The sequence below is a fragment of the Macaca nemestrina genome, chromosome 4 (assembly GCF_043159975.1).
Source record: "Macaca nemestrina isolate mMacNem1 chromosome 4, mMacNem.hap1, whole genome shotgun sequence".
In the NCBI taxonomy this organism is placed as follows: domain Eukaryota; kingdom Metazoa; phylum Chordata; class Mammalia; order Primates; family Cercopithecidae; genus Macaca; species Macaca nemestrina.
In genome coordinates this window covers 172,570,026-172,586,471 of record NC_092128.1, presented here as the reverse complement: position 1 = coordinate 172,586,471, position 16,446 = coordinate 172,570,026, and the positions used below count along the sequence as shown (strand labels likewise).

Sequence of the window (16,446 nt, the reverse complement as noted above, 5' to 3'; positions counted from 1 at the left end):
TGCACCATCAAGCCCAGCTAATTTTGTATTTTTAGTAGAGACAGGGTTTCTCTATGATGGTCAGGCTGGTCTCGAACTCCTGACCTCAAGTGATCCACCTGCCTCGGTCTCCCAAAGTGCTGGGATTAGAGGCTTGCGCCAATGCACCTGGCCCAAACTATTTTTAAATTTGATCATCAGACCCATTACTTTGATGTAGGTCAAGCAGTGTGTAATGGAAATAGTGTTGGCTGGAGGTCAGTTGGCCCGCTCCACACCAGCCACTCATTGGCCTCAGGTTTCTGATCTGCTGAGTTTGTGGATTTCTAAAGTCCCTTCCTGTTCTATGTTCCCAAGCATTTGTAGTCACCCTAGAAATTATCCCATTCTTATTGTAATTCTGTTCCTGATTCTTTCCCCTTATTTCTCGTTTGCAGATTCTGTTCATGGGCATGATGACCGAGTACTATCACTACTTTTTCACAACCCTGGTAAGTGCATCTGGGAGAAATGTATTCCACATGGTAGGTCTTCACACAGTTATTTCAGAGTCAGCCTCACCAGTGTCAAAGGCAGGATATCGTCATGGAGACTTGCCTTACTTTCCTAAGAATCCTCTAAATCCAGCAATGCTGAGCAGCAGGCTTCTTTCTTTCTTTCTTTTTTTAACTTGTATCAATGCATGTGCATTCAGAAAGGGATTAAAGTGAAAATTCCATTAAATAGAAACTATTAAAGTAAAAACTATTCATAAAAAAGCATCATCTACAATTTTTATATACATTAGAAGGTGCATCCAAGTGTGTCTGGCATTCATTGATTTGATGTGGCTTTCCTGCCTGTGTCCAGTAGATAGCTGGGTTAGCCAGGGGTTACCTGTCAGATGTTTGAAAAACCTTCAAAAAGGGGAGTTTTGGAGATGCTCTGCATAATCAACATTATGCACCATTAAGAAAAATCATGGTCCTAAGCCTTAGAAATCCAAAAGAAACCATAGGACATCTTAAATTTTGAGAGACTATCTGATCATGGAGAATGATTTAGGGTATTTAACACATCAAAACGATGTGATAATTTTCATTCAGTCAATTTCAGAAATCAGTGACAGCCCCCACCTCCCCACCTACACAACCACACACTCCACTTTCTTACATGAGAAGAAAAACAGAATCAAGCTCGTTTTCTAATCTGTAAGAGTGTATCAGCTAAATTCGACCTGGATTCTGGGGGACTCAGTAACAGTACCATTTTAGCAAATTCAACTGCCAAGCTAGTGAGTAGGGGAATCCAAAGAATTTAGAATAAGGATCCGAAGTAGTAAATTCTATTTCTGACTCAACTGTCTCTGAGAGTGCAGAGGACACCATGAAATGAATGCTTTGGGATCGTTGTCAAAATCATTACTGCTACTGAGCATAGGGTGGAAGTGGGTACAGGGTAGAAATTCCTGAACTAAGGTTCGCGTCGTCTTCCCATCTGCCTCTTCCTGCTTCTTGATCACATCATCTTTGAGAGCAGCTGAGGGAAAACTTGGGAACTGCAAAGTGTCTTACTCTGCTCACAAGTATGGTTCTTCCCATCACCAAGAACACCTCACGGTTACTCAAGGTGACATGGCCATCTGCCTCGGAACTTTCCACCCCCTCCAGGTGTACACACCCTGGAAGAGCTGGTGTGGGAGAAATTTGAGAAGGAATACCAACAATGGAATCTAACAAGGCTAGGAGACCATAGAGGATGAATAAGAGTGCGCTTTTATTCCTCTTCACCCCTAACACTCATTCTGCATGCACAAGGGGATGTAGCAAATTGGATTTTGGATTTCCGACATTCTTTGTTGCATGGAAACCCTAAATTGTAGGACAACCTAATTTTGCACATGTTTAACGTGCTTTATTTTAGCATGTTAAATCTATGTAATATTGATTCTCTGTGGGGGTTCATGTGTATTCTCGAAGTTTCTGTCTTACCTCCTGAGACTGGAGTTAACTGTCTTTCTATCCACTGAGTGTACTAAAGGACTCATTTTTTCCTGGGTCTTCTTCTTTAACTTTGCTTCTTTCATCCTTTTCCTCTGATTTTATCTGCATTCTGTCCTGGTTGGCTTTTATGTTCTTACCATTCTTGCCCATGAGTATTAATAAAAGTTAAAGAAAAAAAAAGTTACTTAGTGTTAAGGAAAAAAATATATAATGCTTTAAAAGGCAGTATTGTACACCTTTCTGATGCTGATCTAGGAGCACAGAGCTGTGCTTTTATAGTTCTACTGCCTCACCCAAATATATCTTGGGAAAGAGAGAGTTCATCAAAAGAATAAATTTGTATGCATCTTCCGCAAATGCAAATCGCGAAGTGTTTCTGAATCTGCTGCTCTTCAGTACCTGTAATCATCACGAATAATGTCCTGTCTTGCATTGCACTTTCAGAAACCAGTTACATTGTTACGAAACTTTTACGGAAGTATTTTTCCTGTTAAATGTTATTTTGAAAGTTGCGTTTCTTCTGAAATGTGATATATTTTAATGATATATTTTTTAATCTAGTCTTTCCATATAAGAAAAAAGTTGAAATTATTACATAAGCCTGTCTTAAATGTGAATCAATTAAGAAACTTCTGGTTTGCACCCAGCCTCGTCTGTAATAGAAAAATTGTAATAGAAAACACTAGGATGAGTTCAACTTTTTTTTCCTGAAACATTGTCTGAAAGGGAATGGGTTCCCTTATTAAGATGTTCTTGCATCCATGCAGCCTTGTACTCTAACATATCCTCTGAAGAGAATCCTTTGGTTCCTATTCTGAGCCTATGTTCAGTGAACATTCTTCATGCCCTCATTGTGTGAGAGATGAGTTCTTTTCAACAAGCCAGGAGGTGATTTTTTTTCTGCCAGGAGTGATTTTCCTGCCAAAAGCATATGCAGTTTTCAAATTTCACCTTTGTGGCAAGACCTGGAACAGCCTGTGGTGCAAGATTTGATGGAGAAGAGTGGGTACTGCCAGTGGTTTATTCTCGTCCTGGTCACATCACCACTCAGAACCTCAGTTTCTTCATATGTAAAATAAAAGCACTGAACCAAATGGGAATAAGTATTTTTTCCAATACCCCAAAGGCTATAAACTGGGAACAGAATTCTTAGCTTTTTAGAATGTCACAGCCTGTGACCAAGGACCTACTAATTATCAACAGCCAAATTCCTCCTCTTGACTTATCCAAACTCTAACAGTATGGCAAAAATAAAACAGAAGAAAATGAAAACTGATGACTGCCCTAGAAGTTTTAGGGCAGCATGTGAATGGAAAACAATGGGAAAGATGTTCTTTTATTGAAATAGTGTGGTATGGCTGCCATTTTGTTTTAATCTATAGCAGCTCCCCTTTATCCAATGGGTCTGTGTTCTAAGACCTCCAATAGATGCCTGAAATCTAGTATGGTGCCAAACCCCATATAGATTATGTTTTTCTTATATATGCATACTTAGGAGAAAGCTTAATTTATAAATTAGGCACAATACTTTTGCAGACTGGGACCATTATGAAGTGTAAGGTTGACTTACCAAAGTACTTCCATACCACAATAGCCGACCTCGTAACTGAGACAGCTATGAAGGGACTGATGAGCAGGTGGCATCTGTAGTGTGGAGACTCTGGACAAAGGAATAATTCATGTCCCAGGCAGGACAGCATGGGACAACTCAAGATTTCCTCAAGCTACTCAGAATGGTGTGCAATTTTAAAATTACGAATTGCTTATTTCTGAAGTTTTCCACTTAACATGTTCCAACTGCGGTTGACCGCAGGTAACTGAAACCATGAACCACAAAACCACAGATAAGAAGTATCACTGTATTAGTTGCTGCTACAAGCATTAATTTTCTTTCGCATAAAAACATGGAAATGCTAATTCTTTTCCACTTTATCCTTTTTGATACCATGCAGGACTTATTTGCTTTGGATCTGGAGCTCTATAGGTACAGCGGCGTAAACATGACCGGGTTTCGGCTGCTTAACATTGACAACCCTCACGTGTCGTCCATCATTGAGAAGTGGTCCATGGAGAGGCTGCAGGCCCCACCCAGGCCTGAGACTGGCCTTTTGGATGGCATGATGACAGTAAGTCATTTTCAAATAAAATCACTCGCGAGAATATTTGAATTCCTTCGGGGTTAAGATCACACGTGTCTTTAAAATGTTAAAGAAAAGTGTTACAGTGGGTGCCTTGACTTGCAGGAGAGAAGAAGGAGTTTGTTTTTTAGGTAATTTGAAAGGCTGTGACTGGCTACTAGCAAAAACTGCTATTTTTAGCTTGTCAAAAACTTGACAAGAGTAGCCACCATTATCAGCCAAACCAGTGCCAGGACGAGTTGAAGAGCATTTTATTGTAGGAATGTGGCCGTGGGGAAGGTGGCTGGTTGGGGAAGAGGAGGAACAACGTACCCGTGAGTTTTGCAGAACCGGTTTGTGTTCCTCACTTCTGCCACATTTCAGCAAGCGGAGCCAATGTGGAAAAATGCCGGATCTCCAAACAGTTGGTGTATTCAGCTCTTCCTGTCCTGGATGTGTATAGGCTCACCTCTGCAGAACTGACAGTGTTTAACACCAGCCATGTGTTGCTCTTGAAGCAGATGCCAGACCTGCCTCCTGACAAGTCAGAGATACTCTGCTGAACAGATAAACTGCGAACTGCCTCATCAGAGAGCTTCTCCCTAACATCATTTGTCTCTTGTCAAATGCACCTACCTTCACTTTATTTCTCTAATGAAGCTCCCTGGGTGCTGAAGAAAATAGCAGGAAATCATTTTTTAAAAATGCTTCCTATGTGGGAGCCATCTAAGGGGAAAGATACTGTGGAATGCAGGCAGGTAATAGCATTTTAAATTGGCATAGGATTTTATTATCCATTCCTATCATCGGGAGATGCACTCTCGCTTCTAAGATGCAATTTACCCATCATCTCACAGAGAACTTGGAATTTTTTTCCCCTTTTTCTTATGAAGAACAAATGAAAATGAAGAAATAAATGAATGAATGAAGCGGCTCTGGATGATTCCATGTTCAGGCTCCCTAACTGTTTTTCAAACCTGAAATAACTTTTAAAATATTCAAAGTGAACTGAGAGATAATGATGGAAAGCATCTTGGTACAAACGACCCCTGGGATGATTTGAAACATTTCTTTGAATAAGAGTAAGTAGAGAATATCCAGGGCAATACTAGACTTCTGAAAGGGAGAGGGAACACCAGAGACTGAGGGAGAAGCATGCTAATAGATCGGTTTTTCTCTTACTCCTCTTGGGTTTATAATTTCAGTGAGTTCAAATATGGTTCAAAATCCTCTGCCCACTCTTCCAATGAAGTTTCCATCACAGGATGAGATCTCAAATCATTTTTACCTGTGTTTGGGATATACCACTAAAAGAGTTACAGTTTGAATCTATGTTAACACAGATTGTGGAATTAGGCCAAGCATTAAATATTCATCACAAGTATGGCTTCATTTACAAAGAAAAAAAGTCCGTGTGTTCAGTTACACGGAGCTGACAAAACAGTTCGTTCATATTGACTGAGATGAGGAAGACTGTTGAACGAAGGAGACAGACCTATGCAATTCATGTGGAATCAGGCCAAGCATGAGGTGATGCTGCCACCCCAGAGCTGCGGCCGGTGTCCTGGGCTAACAGTGATCCCAGGGGCAGGAAGTGTGACAAGGTTGAGTCCCAATGGATGGAAGAGGCCCTGGTCTGCCTGAAGATTTTTACTGTCATCCCAACTAAGAGAGGGGTTTCTAGGCTGTGTTCTTACACTTATTATTATAATAAACTATAAAAAGGAAAGTGGGGATTTACCAGAGCTCACTGAGGTGCTGTAGAAGTGGGTAGAGTAACTATTCAACATATCAGGTAGTGTCGATACTAATTTTTTAAAAAGTGATAGGATGCAGGCACCAGTAGGAGCTGTATCCAACAGTCATGCAGATAATAACTTTGAAATTACGTGAGGGTAATACTTACTTTCTTTATCCAAAGAGTCTGCTTTGCACTTGACTGTTTTCTTTCTGTTTCTCCTGGATGTGGCTACTTTGGGAATGTGGAAACTGTGTCATGGGAGGTGAAGGGCATTGAAGGGCATGAAAGGACATCCATTTGACCAATAGCTAAGCCAAGAGAGCAAACTTACGACCCCAAGCCCAGGCCCAATGCTAACAAATCTTTGCTGTCAAGTTGCCTCTATTTAAACTCTTTCTTCTCTACCTTAAAGATAAAAAGTCCTTTGGTTTCAATTTCATTGGGTCCAAATAGCAGACCCTGCCCTTCATTTATTCTTGCATGTCAAGCACTTGTTGCCCCCGTGCCTAGAAGCAAACAGTAGCCCCTTCCCTGGTTTTTCTCTCTTTCCTCTTACCTGTTTCTGTTTTCTTCTTAGCCCTTATGATCTGACTTGTTATATTTTGATTTGTTTGTTTAGTACCTTCCCCTACAAGAATAGACACTTCATAAAGGCATCTTTTATGAAAAAGAGGCTTTGTGCTTTTGTGCTCTGCTTTCTCCCCAGCACTAGAAAAGGCCCAGCGCAAAGTACACCTTCAATAAATGTGTATTTAATAAAGAAATTAATGCACTAAATAAATAAGAATTAAGCTTCTACTAAACCTGAAGATGTTAAATGAAAAATATTTAGGCAGCCCTGAAAATAGTCCCATAAAAGTTCAGAGAGTTCCTATAAATAAGATATATGTGAATGTGCATGATTAGTAAAATAGAGATTACTTTAAAATAAGTGTTTTTTAAAAATTAGTCACAGACTGGCCACTCTTAATGTTTAAATAATGCCATTACTACAATAGAATTGTATTCTCTGAAATCATATGCTTCATTCCACTATTATTCAAGGTGAATTTCCCTGTAACTGTTTATAGTCATAGTTTTGTGTGTGGTACATACGTATATGGATGAATATAGGAATTAGAAAAAAGCATAAGGAAAATGCATGTATTTTGATTTCCCATTCAATTATCTATTTTTCTCTCTAATATTTTTAACTATTAAGCATTTCTTAGAATTTCATACACTAAAAAATCCTCAAATAATATGATTATATCAAAACATTCATATCTGAAAATAACAGAAGCCAGTCATGCCCATATCCAAAACATCTTGACACCAGACTTAAGAACAATAGAATTAAAGAAAAAAATTTAGTTTAAAAATTAGGTTAAAATTAAGTTAAGAAAATTGTTACTGAGTCAACCGAGTTCAAAAACAGTAAAACTCATTATTAAAAAATATCTTGAGAAAAAAAAGAGTGTTTTATCAACTGAAGTGTTAATTGACAAAATTAACAGAAGTTTGGAGTGAATTTTATAAAATCTACTTTGCTCTCTTTTATAATCTTTAAATTTTTTCTCAGCAATTGGGGTGATTCAACCTTTCAGCTTTTGGATAGACTGGGATAATACAGAATGGTTCATTCTCAAATGGGTTCTTCTCAGTGGACCAAAATTGTGTATGAGTCAACACTGCACAGGAGTCAGGGGAACAACCAAACATTGATCTGACATCTGCCTTTCCAGTTCTTCACATCCACTCACAACATAAAGTTAAGTCAGTAGCTTTATCCTGCTCTCTTGCCTGTAAACATTTCCCTTAATCATGACCCATAGGGAAGATGTCCTAGAGTTCCCAACTTGTACATCCACTTAAGCAATGAAAGAAAATAGGCAGCTGGATTCAGTACAAAAAGCAAAATCTTCCCAGATAATGAAAGCCTAGGGTTAAGTCCTGGCTATGTCTCCTAACTAAGTGACCAGAGCAAGTTATTTAACCTCTCTCAGTTCTCTGCTCATCTGTAAATCTGTACAGTAATGCCTTACAGTGTTACTCTACAGATTAAATTAGATCACATATGTGAAGCCTCTAGTACATAGAATTGAATTCACTTGATACCTGATGTTTTGCCTATTTGTAGTCAATAAAAGAACAAGAGGCTGTGCATGGTGACTCATGCCTGTAATCCCAACACTTTGGGAGGCTGAGCCAGGTGGATCACAAGGTCAGGAGTTCAAGACCAGCCTGGCCAACATGGCAAAACCTTGTCTCTACTAAAAATACAAAAATTATCTGGGTGTGGTGGTGGGTGCCTGTAATCCCAGCTACTCGGGAGGCTGAGGCAGGAGAATCGCTTGAACCAGGGAGGCAGAGGTTGTAGTGAGCTGAGACTGTGCCATTGCACCCCAGCCTGGGCAATAAGATCAAGACTCCATCTCAAAATAAATAAATAAATAAATAAATAAATAAATAAATAAATAAATAAAACAAGAGATATTCTGAAATATCATAGCAGAATCTGCGTGTTTCCAAGAAACACATTCCTTAGCTTGCACATATAGCCCAAGATGGACCCTTATCTGGGACCTGTGTGACCCTGTATGATCAGCCCATTTGATCTCTGAATATTAGGTCTCTCTTCAGCACCCCAAGCTCCTCCTGCTTTTTCCAACAACAATTACGTGCCACGCAGACAGCTAAGTATGAGGACTTTGTAAGGCCACGTGGTGTTGTTAGTCCTCATCTCTAAGATGAGGTGGCATCTCACTGGCGTATGTTGGGAGTCCTCAAGACCATCTTCAGATTTGATGATTTGCTAGCAGGACTCACAGAACTCAGAAAAGCTGTTGTACTCACAATGACAGATTTATAGCAAAAGAAGACAGAGCAAAATCAGCGAAGGAAAAAGTAACAGAGAGTCCACACAGAAAAAGCACCAACTTCCAAGTATCCTCTCCCAACAGAGTTGCATGGACAACACTGAATCCTCAGCAATGATCTATGACAACAAGTAGAAAGTATTGCCAGCCATGGAAACTCACCCAAGCCTTGGGGTCCAGGTTTTTTATTGGGATGATCGGTCACATAGGCATGGAGCTCCCATATAGTTGGCCTTAGTTACTTAGTATCCAGCCTTTCAGGAGATCAAATTGATACAGCATAGCCCAGAGCCCTAGGTCAACAAAAATAGGCATTCATCATAAATCACATTTTTAAAATAAAGTATCTGACATTACCCAAGACCCCAAGAATACAATGACGCTCTTATTGGGGTATTCCAAGGAGTTGAAGGTTATCTCTCAAGAGCCAGTCAAGGGGCTGGTCCTCTCTTTGGAATGTGCAAAGTCTGAGTACCCTAAGCCCAGTGAGTTAATCCTTTACTGCAAATTGTAATAATCAAAACATTGTGTACTGGGGAGAAGTATGCTTTCAATGTGCTTATTTCATGGTTCAGATTGTGGTAAAAAGATTTTCTTAGGGTCATTGAGCAATGTGATTTCATCCAGGCTTTAGATATATATAAAATGTGAACATAAACACATTTGGAAACACAAGAGGAAAATTTGAAACATAAGCCAGTTTCTATTATATTACCTATTACCTAAAATGATGACAGCCATTCAGTAAGCAGGCCTCAAGCACAAAACTGAAAGGGGGAGGAAAATCAGTGGTAGTATATTAGTGCTATAATATAATTAATGTAAACATTTTCTCCATCTAAGAAAACATTGTATTTCAAGGGGCAGCATATTTGTTAGAATAAATAGTTTTCTTCTTTGGGTTGAAAGGCACAGATTAGACCTATAATTTTGAATCATTTTATTGCCCTTCCCAATATGGAGCCCGCCTTGAGAAAGAATGTCCATCTTTTCTAAACTAAGTTTATGGAAAAATCAGATTATTAGAATTCCAGTCTTTATACTTCTCTGTCAAATTGGTCATTCAGTGAATTAATGAATACAGATACAAATTTTCAAAAAAGTATATCCTATTGATAAAAAAAAGTCCAAGTCATCATAGCATGTGGCTATGGTCATGAGCTGAAATCTGAGTTTGCATCCCAAATTAGAATTCTCATTCCTTCCCTTGATGGCTACAAAATTTTAGGTAAGTTATTCTACCTCTACAAGCCTCAATTTCCCCATCTGCATACCTATTTCAAAAGTTTAATTTCAGTAATTAAAAAAGATGACTTATGTAAAATGCTTATAGTGCCTGGCACATAGTAAATTATCAGTGAATATTAACCTTTATTGAACTATTATTGTGACTATGAAATCATCAGACCAATAACTTGGTTTAGAAGCAGCACAGCTTTATGGTTAAGGGCATATACTCTAGCACCAACTTCATGGGTTTGAATATTGCCTGTCCCTCCATGAGTTTGGGGATCTCATTTAATATCTTTATTTCTTTATCTGTAAAAGAATAAAGGTTATAGTGAAAATTTCATGTTTGCAAGGGATTTAGAACAGCATGCGACATAAGTGCTCAATAAATGTCAGCTATTGTTATTGATTGCATTTCAAAAAGTCTCAATCTGCCAGTAGCTTACTTTCCTCAAATTAAACAGAATTAGTACAGCAAAGTGGTAAAGATCATGGGTGCTAGAATCGCGCATGTGCAGGCTCAAACCCTGGCCATGAAATTGATTAGAGTAGCCTTATACTGGTCAATTTCCATGAGCCTTAGTTTTCTCATCTACAAAGTGGATTGTGTGAGTCTTGGACTGAAATGATCAAAACATTTTTAAGCTTTAGAAATTACTGCCACCACCAATCTAATGTCTGTATGTCAATTACATAAGTATGAATGAAATGTTTTTTCTTAAAACTACATCTTAAAGCCTTGCAATTATACAGTTCTCACAAAAATAAATTTCATTTTAAGGGATTAAGTAATATGAATTTCTTCAGTGAACATGTTTAAACAACTTTCCGTGTCAGGAACCATGTTAGCCACCAAAGCTAACTTAAACTTGAGCAGTTTCTGCCTTCAAAAAACCAATATTCTTATTAAGAAATGGACATAAAGACCTCTGACCATGAATAGATGGAAAATACAATGATAAAGATTGTAGAGAATAATAAGGATTCAAAGTAGAGGTATTCCATGGCCTCAAAGACTGATAAAATTGTGAGATATAGTAACCCCGTCCTTGCTTTCCACCTCCACCAAGACATGAGCAATCAATGCATAGTATATGTTGAATGTATCAACCAATTTTGGAAAACCATATGATAATTTTCATTCCATGACCTAGATTCTAGGTTTAACTCTGAAAATGATTGGCTATGTATATAATCCCTATTACTCTCCAGAAATAATAAGCAGAAGTAATGACATCTCTGGGATTTCTCACTATGATTGTGTGTATGTTGTGTGTGTGTGCACATGTGTGTGTGCACGTGTGTGTGTGCACGTGTGTGTGCACGTGTGTGTGTGTGCCCCTCCACAAATATCCTACCTCGAAGTGAGTTTTCTCACATAATAAATACCTTTATCTCTTCTGCTTATTTTGAAGACTTGTTGAGAATTTCAAATGAGCTAATGTATTTGAAGTTGCAATGAAACCCTCAAGTGAAATGCAAGGGTATTATAAGATTTTTTTCCCTAAAGAAAACCACAGGGAAGTATATTTTATAAAATGCTGTAAGTATTATGTAAAATTTTGCACATGACAGGAATTTCATGAGGAAGGGAAGAATGAGATGCCCAGTCCCCTAAAAGGAATGACTGACTGGTTTCAATCTGTCTCAAGAAAGCACGTGCTGGCAAGAGGAGGCATGTTCTGAGCCAGTTGCACGTGTCTGCTCTTCAGAGGGCCTCCCAAAACTTGCTGTTGAGTTTCATTCCATGACTATGACCTTCCTAACTCTAGTAAATGAAAGTGACCAACACCAGTATGCTTATCTGGAAACCACCTGTTAGTGATTGCAGCAGTTTCTTTCTACCAAATATAAACCAGTAAGTAGACAGATAAATAGTTATAGACAAATACTGAGAAACAAATCTGATATTGCAACTTTGAGCTTTAGTAGCTTCTAGCTCAAGTAGTTGATTTTAACACCGTGCTTAACATAGAAGACACTTTGCAAAATATTTGTTCCTTGATTCAAGTCTTCTGTGGCTGATCTGGGGTGCTTTATTTTTTTTTTAAAGAACTTGAAACAAAGCAGAGTTATGACTTCAATTTACTCCGAAGTGGGAGGTATTATTTTTTGAGAAAAATAGCTGTTGGAGAGTGAAAACTACCTAGCTGAACAATAAATGGCCTTCGAGATCAGATAGATAAGAGCTATGGAAGCAGAAAGAGTGATTATGCAGGTAAAGGAAGGTAAGCAAAGGTGGAATTGAAGATGTGGTGTGTGTTTTCCTCCACAGACTGAAGCGGCTCTGATGTACGATGCTGTGTACATGGTGGCCATTGCCTCGCACCGGGCATCCCAGCTGACCGTCAGCTCCCTACAGTGCCATCGACATAAGCCATGGCGCCTTGGACCCAGATTTATGAACCTCATCAAAGAGGCAAGTGATGCTCCCTCACAGCCCAGATGCCCTTCAGCTGAGCACTGTTGGGCTTGCCCATTTGGTATGGTCCTCCCCACATGGTTCTGTTGGCATGATGCCCATAAGAGAGAAGAAGCCATCATCAACCAGTCTGCCCAGATTTCAATGTCAAAAGTTTGTCCAGAAGGACTATCAGGAATTTCCCATTGTGATGCTGCCAAGTTCAGTGATGCTGCAAGACACCATCACTTCCTCTCCTTCATGCCAGCCATGGCCGTAGCTCCTGCTGGCTCTCCACATATGTCCATAAGAGCATATGGGTGTTTCTTCCATGGTCCACTGAGTCAAGGGGAGGGTTGATCCACTACTGAAGGGTACCAGAGAGAGTTCCAGTATTATCAGTCCACAATCCCAGTGGCTTCCTAAAGCTCAGGTTGTACAGGACTGAGTGGAAGGACCTCTTTATCTTAATTACATAGTGATTGTTTTGTCATTTGTCAGCTAACTGGAAAAGTTTATTCCCATTCAAAACCTACCCAGCACATTAAAAGATTTTCGAGAGTACAGGATATTTGCAGGGATAGATATCTTCACTGATGTGCTGGGATCCTGGACTGTCCTCCACCTTTTCTTTTCTCTGAGGCAGTTTGACTCCTCTTCACAAGGCCCTTTTCTAAGCCCCGGGACTCCTTATTGATATGTATCCTGCATGATTGGCCACTCCACCACACACCTCAGGGTGTGTCTGGACTTGGTGATAAGAAATAAGGCTCTTTGACTTGGCACGGTGATTCATGCCTGTAATCCCAGCACTTTGGGAGGTCAAGGTGGGCAGATCACGAGGTCAGGAGATTGAGATCAACCATCCTGGCTGACACGGTGAAACCCCGTCTCTACTAAACACACACACACACACACAAAAAAAAAATTAGCCAGGTGTGGTGGCAGGCACCTGTGGTCCCAGCTACTCAGGAGGCTGAGGCAGAAGAATGTCGTGAACCCGGGAGGTGGAGGTTGCAGTGAGCTGAGATCTTACCACTGCACTCCAGCCTGGGGGACAGAGCAAGACTCGTCTCAAAAAAAAAAAAAAAAAAAAAAAAAAAGAAAGAAAGAAAGAAAAGAAGAAAGAAATAAGGCTCTTTGGAGTAGCTAGGCCTGAGTATGCACAATGCTTCAATATGCTATTCTAATATTTCTCTATGGGATACAGACATGTACTTCTGAAGTGAAGAGTATTTTTTTTCCTTTCTGTACTGGAGAAGGATGGAAACATAGTGGAAGGAAGAGGGAGGGCACGTGAAAATGCCCAGCTAAAAGCAAGGAAAGACACCTGCTTTGGACTCCTGTCTCTGCTGGTCTCTTCCATGCCTGCACACCCTCTCAGGCTGTTCAACACAACGAAAGGCTGACTGATCCATGAGGGTGAGGACCAAGCAGGCGGGATGCATAAGGATTAAGTACCTAGGCTCCAAATCTAGGTTGCTTGCAAGCCCAGGATGAGGGTGCAATTTAAGGAAACATCCATTCTCGGGTGAGAATTCTATACTTGCACAAGATTAAGAGGGAATTATCCCTTAAACTTTGTACCCTGAGCACCTCTCTTACCTTACCCTAGTCTTGGCAGTGACTGCTTGGGTTTAAATCTTAGTTCCACTAACACTGATGAGCAATATAAACCGGGCAAGTCTATTGGTCTGTTTTCATGCTGCTGATAAAGACATACCTGAGACTGGGTAATTTATAAAGAAAAAGAGGTTTAATGGACTCACAGTTCCACGTGGCTGAGGAGGCCTCACAATCATGGTGGAAAGTGAAAGCATGTCTGTGTGGTGGCAGGTAAGAGAAAACTTGTGCAGGGAAAATCCCATGTATAAAGCCATCAGATTTCACGAGACTTATTAACTGTCACAAGAACAGCATGGGAAGACTCGCCCCCATGATCCAATTACCTCCCACTGGGTCCCTCCTAAAACGCATGGGAACTGTGGGAGCTATAATTTGAGATAAGATTTGGATGGAGACACAGCCAAACCATATCAGCAAGTTACTTACACTTCTTGTCTCTCAGTTTTCTTATCTGTAAAATGGGAACAGTATCATCTACCTCACAGCATGACTGTAAGGAAAAAGAGTAAGGCAAATGTTTGTGAAGAATAGTTCAGAAACCTAGTAAGCATCTGAAATACTAACTATTCTCTTGCCATTGGAAAGCACCACTAGGAACAGCCTCATTCAGTTTACTGAAGATGATGCCAGGAATTTCAAACTGGCAACAACAACAAAGAAATCACAAATAGGCATGAAACAAAATACCTTTTCTGACAGCTACATAACTCTGCCACACTATGCCTCATAGAAAAACATCACACGACCTCCTTTTCCCTGCAGCAATCATGGTTGTGTCCTGAATCGCCATCCTGATTACCTTGATCTTTAACAAGAAAACAAGCTGGTTTTCTTTTATCTCCTAGAAGTTCAAGGAGAGGCAGAAGTGACATGAAAGCTTGGGATCAAACACTCAAGAGCCCCCAAGGCACCTTATCACTTGTACTTAGGTTGCATAAGAAGGTGAAATTACCAAGCCACATTTAGGCATGTTTAAAGAAATAATGAGCTCCAAGATGAGGGACCACACTGAAAATAAGAAGGTATTTTATATTTATTCACTCCAAAGACGCAAATCCCTTATTTTTAATCTCCACAGTTAGGGGTAACAGGAAGGGAGGGGGATATGAATCAGAAACCATTGTCAACATTGTACTCATCCTCTTTTGTCTCCTGAGTCAGGATGTCATACGCTACCTTTGGCAGGGTGTAGGTACCTGCAGAGAAGATGGAATGGGAGTAACTAGAAGCAATGCCTCAGCCTGCTGGAGGACTGGCACTGAGGTAATTCTGAGACAACCTAAACTAAAACATGCAAAAAAGAAAATGCACGTGTTTCTTCAGATGAGTGCATAACTAAACAAAGTTTTGCAAGTATCAGGTTTCATTAGGAAACATGAAATAAGGAACTTGGTCCCCAAATTTCCCCTGCTTCTTTTTTTTTTTTTTTTTTAAGTAATTCTCACTTTGTAAAGAAGTTCCAAAACTAGAGCCAGAAAAAAAAAAAATGAAAAGAAGCAAGTCAGCAGATTGAATTTATGGGGTGAAGATCAAATTCATCACAGGAGGTAAACTTCCTGAGCAGAGGTTGTTGCATGTGCGGTAATTTCTGATAACTCCACACACTGTTGGGAATCAGTAAGCTTTTCAGACACATCTTTCCAGCTCACTATCTTTCAGTGCTTGAGACTGACTAGATAAAGGGGAAGAGTTAAAGAACATTTGAAACATGATAGAGTATGTTATTGTGTTAGATCTCTGAGCATTTGCTAAACAAATGCATACTAGGAGATTATACATTCCCACTCAACAAGCATTACTGAAACTCCACTACATAAGTAATATTACTTGGCATCTTAAGGGATAATATCCTTAAAAAGTAGAAGGCGTGGTTTCTGCCACCTAGTAATGTAAATTCTACATGGCAGAGGATTGACATGTTTCATTAAAGCTTTTTCTTATACCTCAGGATAAAACATACACTCTTCAGCAGGATATACAGGGTGTCTGATGATCTCGTTCCTGATCCCTCTGCCAGCTCTCTCATCTCCTGCCCCATCTGCAGCATCTGCTGAACCTACTGTGGCTCCCTTGAATATGCCATATGCTCCTACCAAATTATTTTGCCTCTGATTGCAATGCCATGCTCTTCTAGGTCATGCTTTATGTCTCGACTCAAGCACTAGCTCATATCTGCAGGGCCCTGACTCACAGATGTAGACTCTGTACCTTCATTACAACTGTGGGTATGCTATCGTGTTTGTTTCCATGTCTATCTCCAAGCTATGTGTTTTCAGTCTTAATTCCCTAGCTCTTGCACAATGCTGGGCATAGAATGAGCACCCAATAAATACATGCCAAACCAGTGAATGGTTGATGAATGAATGAATGAATGAATGAGCAAAGGAACTGAAGAACACACACTTACAATCTATAAGCATGTGCAGTGCTTTAGGATACACTCTGTTCATAAAAATCATATCCAGAAACAATTCAATAAGACAGAGTCAGGGGCTGGACTAGATCTGTCCAC

General features: G+C 39.8%; 1 protein-coding gene and 1 long non-coding RNA gene across 7 annotated transcripts in view; one reads left to right on the top strand and one right to left on the bottom strand.

Moving 5' to 3' along the window:
- The window catches only part of LOC105472767 (glutamate ionotropic receptor kainate type subunit 1), a 404,586-nt gene that overhangs the window by 287,526 nt on the left and 100,614 nt on the right, over positions 1-16,446 (top strand). For all 6 annotated transcript variants that reach the window (XM_071095553.1, XM_071095551.1, XM_071095552.1 and 3 more), the window contains exons 5-7: positions 417-470; positions 3,914-4,087; positions 12,183-12,326. In XM_071095553.1, coding sequence (XP_070951654.1) covers positions 417-470; positions 3,914-4,087; positions 12,183-12,326 — 372 coding nt within the window. The remainder of the gene's footprint in view (positions 1-416; positions 471-3,913; positions 4,088-12,182; positions 12,327-16,446) is intronic.
- Positions 1-16,446, bottom strand: part of LOC105472769 (uncharacterized) — a 155,590-nt gene that overhangs the window by 54,720 nt on the left and 84,424 nt on the right. The window contains exon 3 of the long non-coding RNA XR_981784.3: positions 8,840-8,970. This is a non-coding gene — a long non-coding RNA (uncharacterized lncRNA). The remainder of the gene's footprint in view (positions 1-8,839; positions 8,971-16,446) is intronic.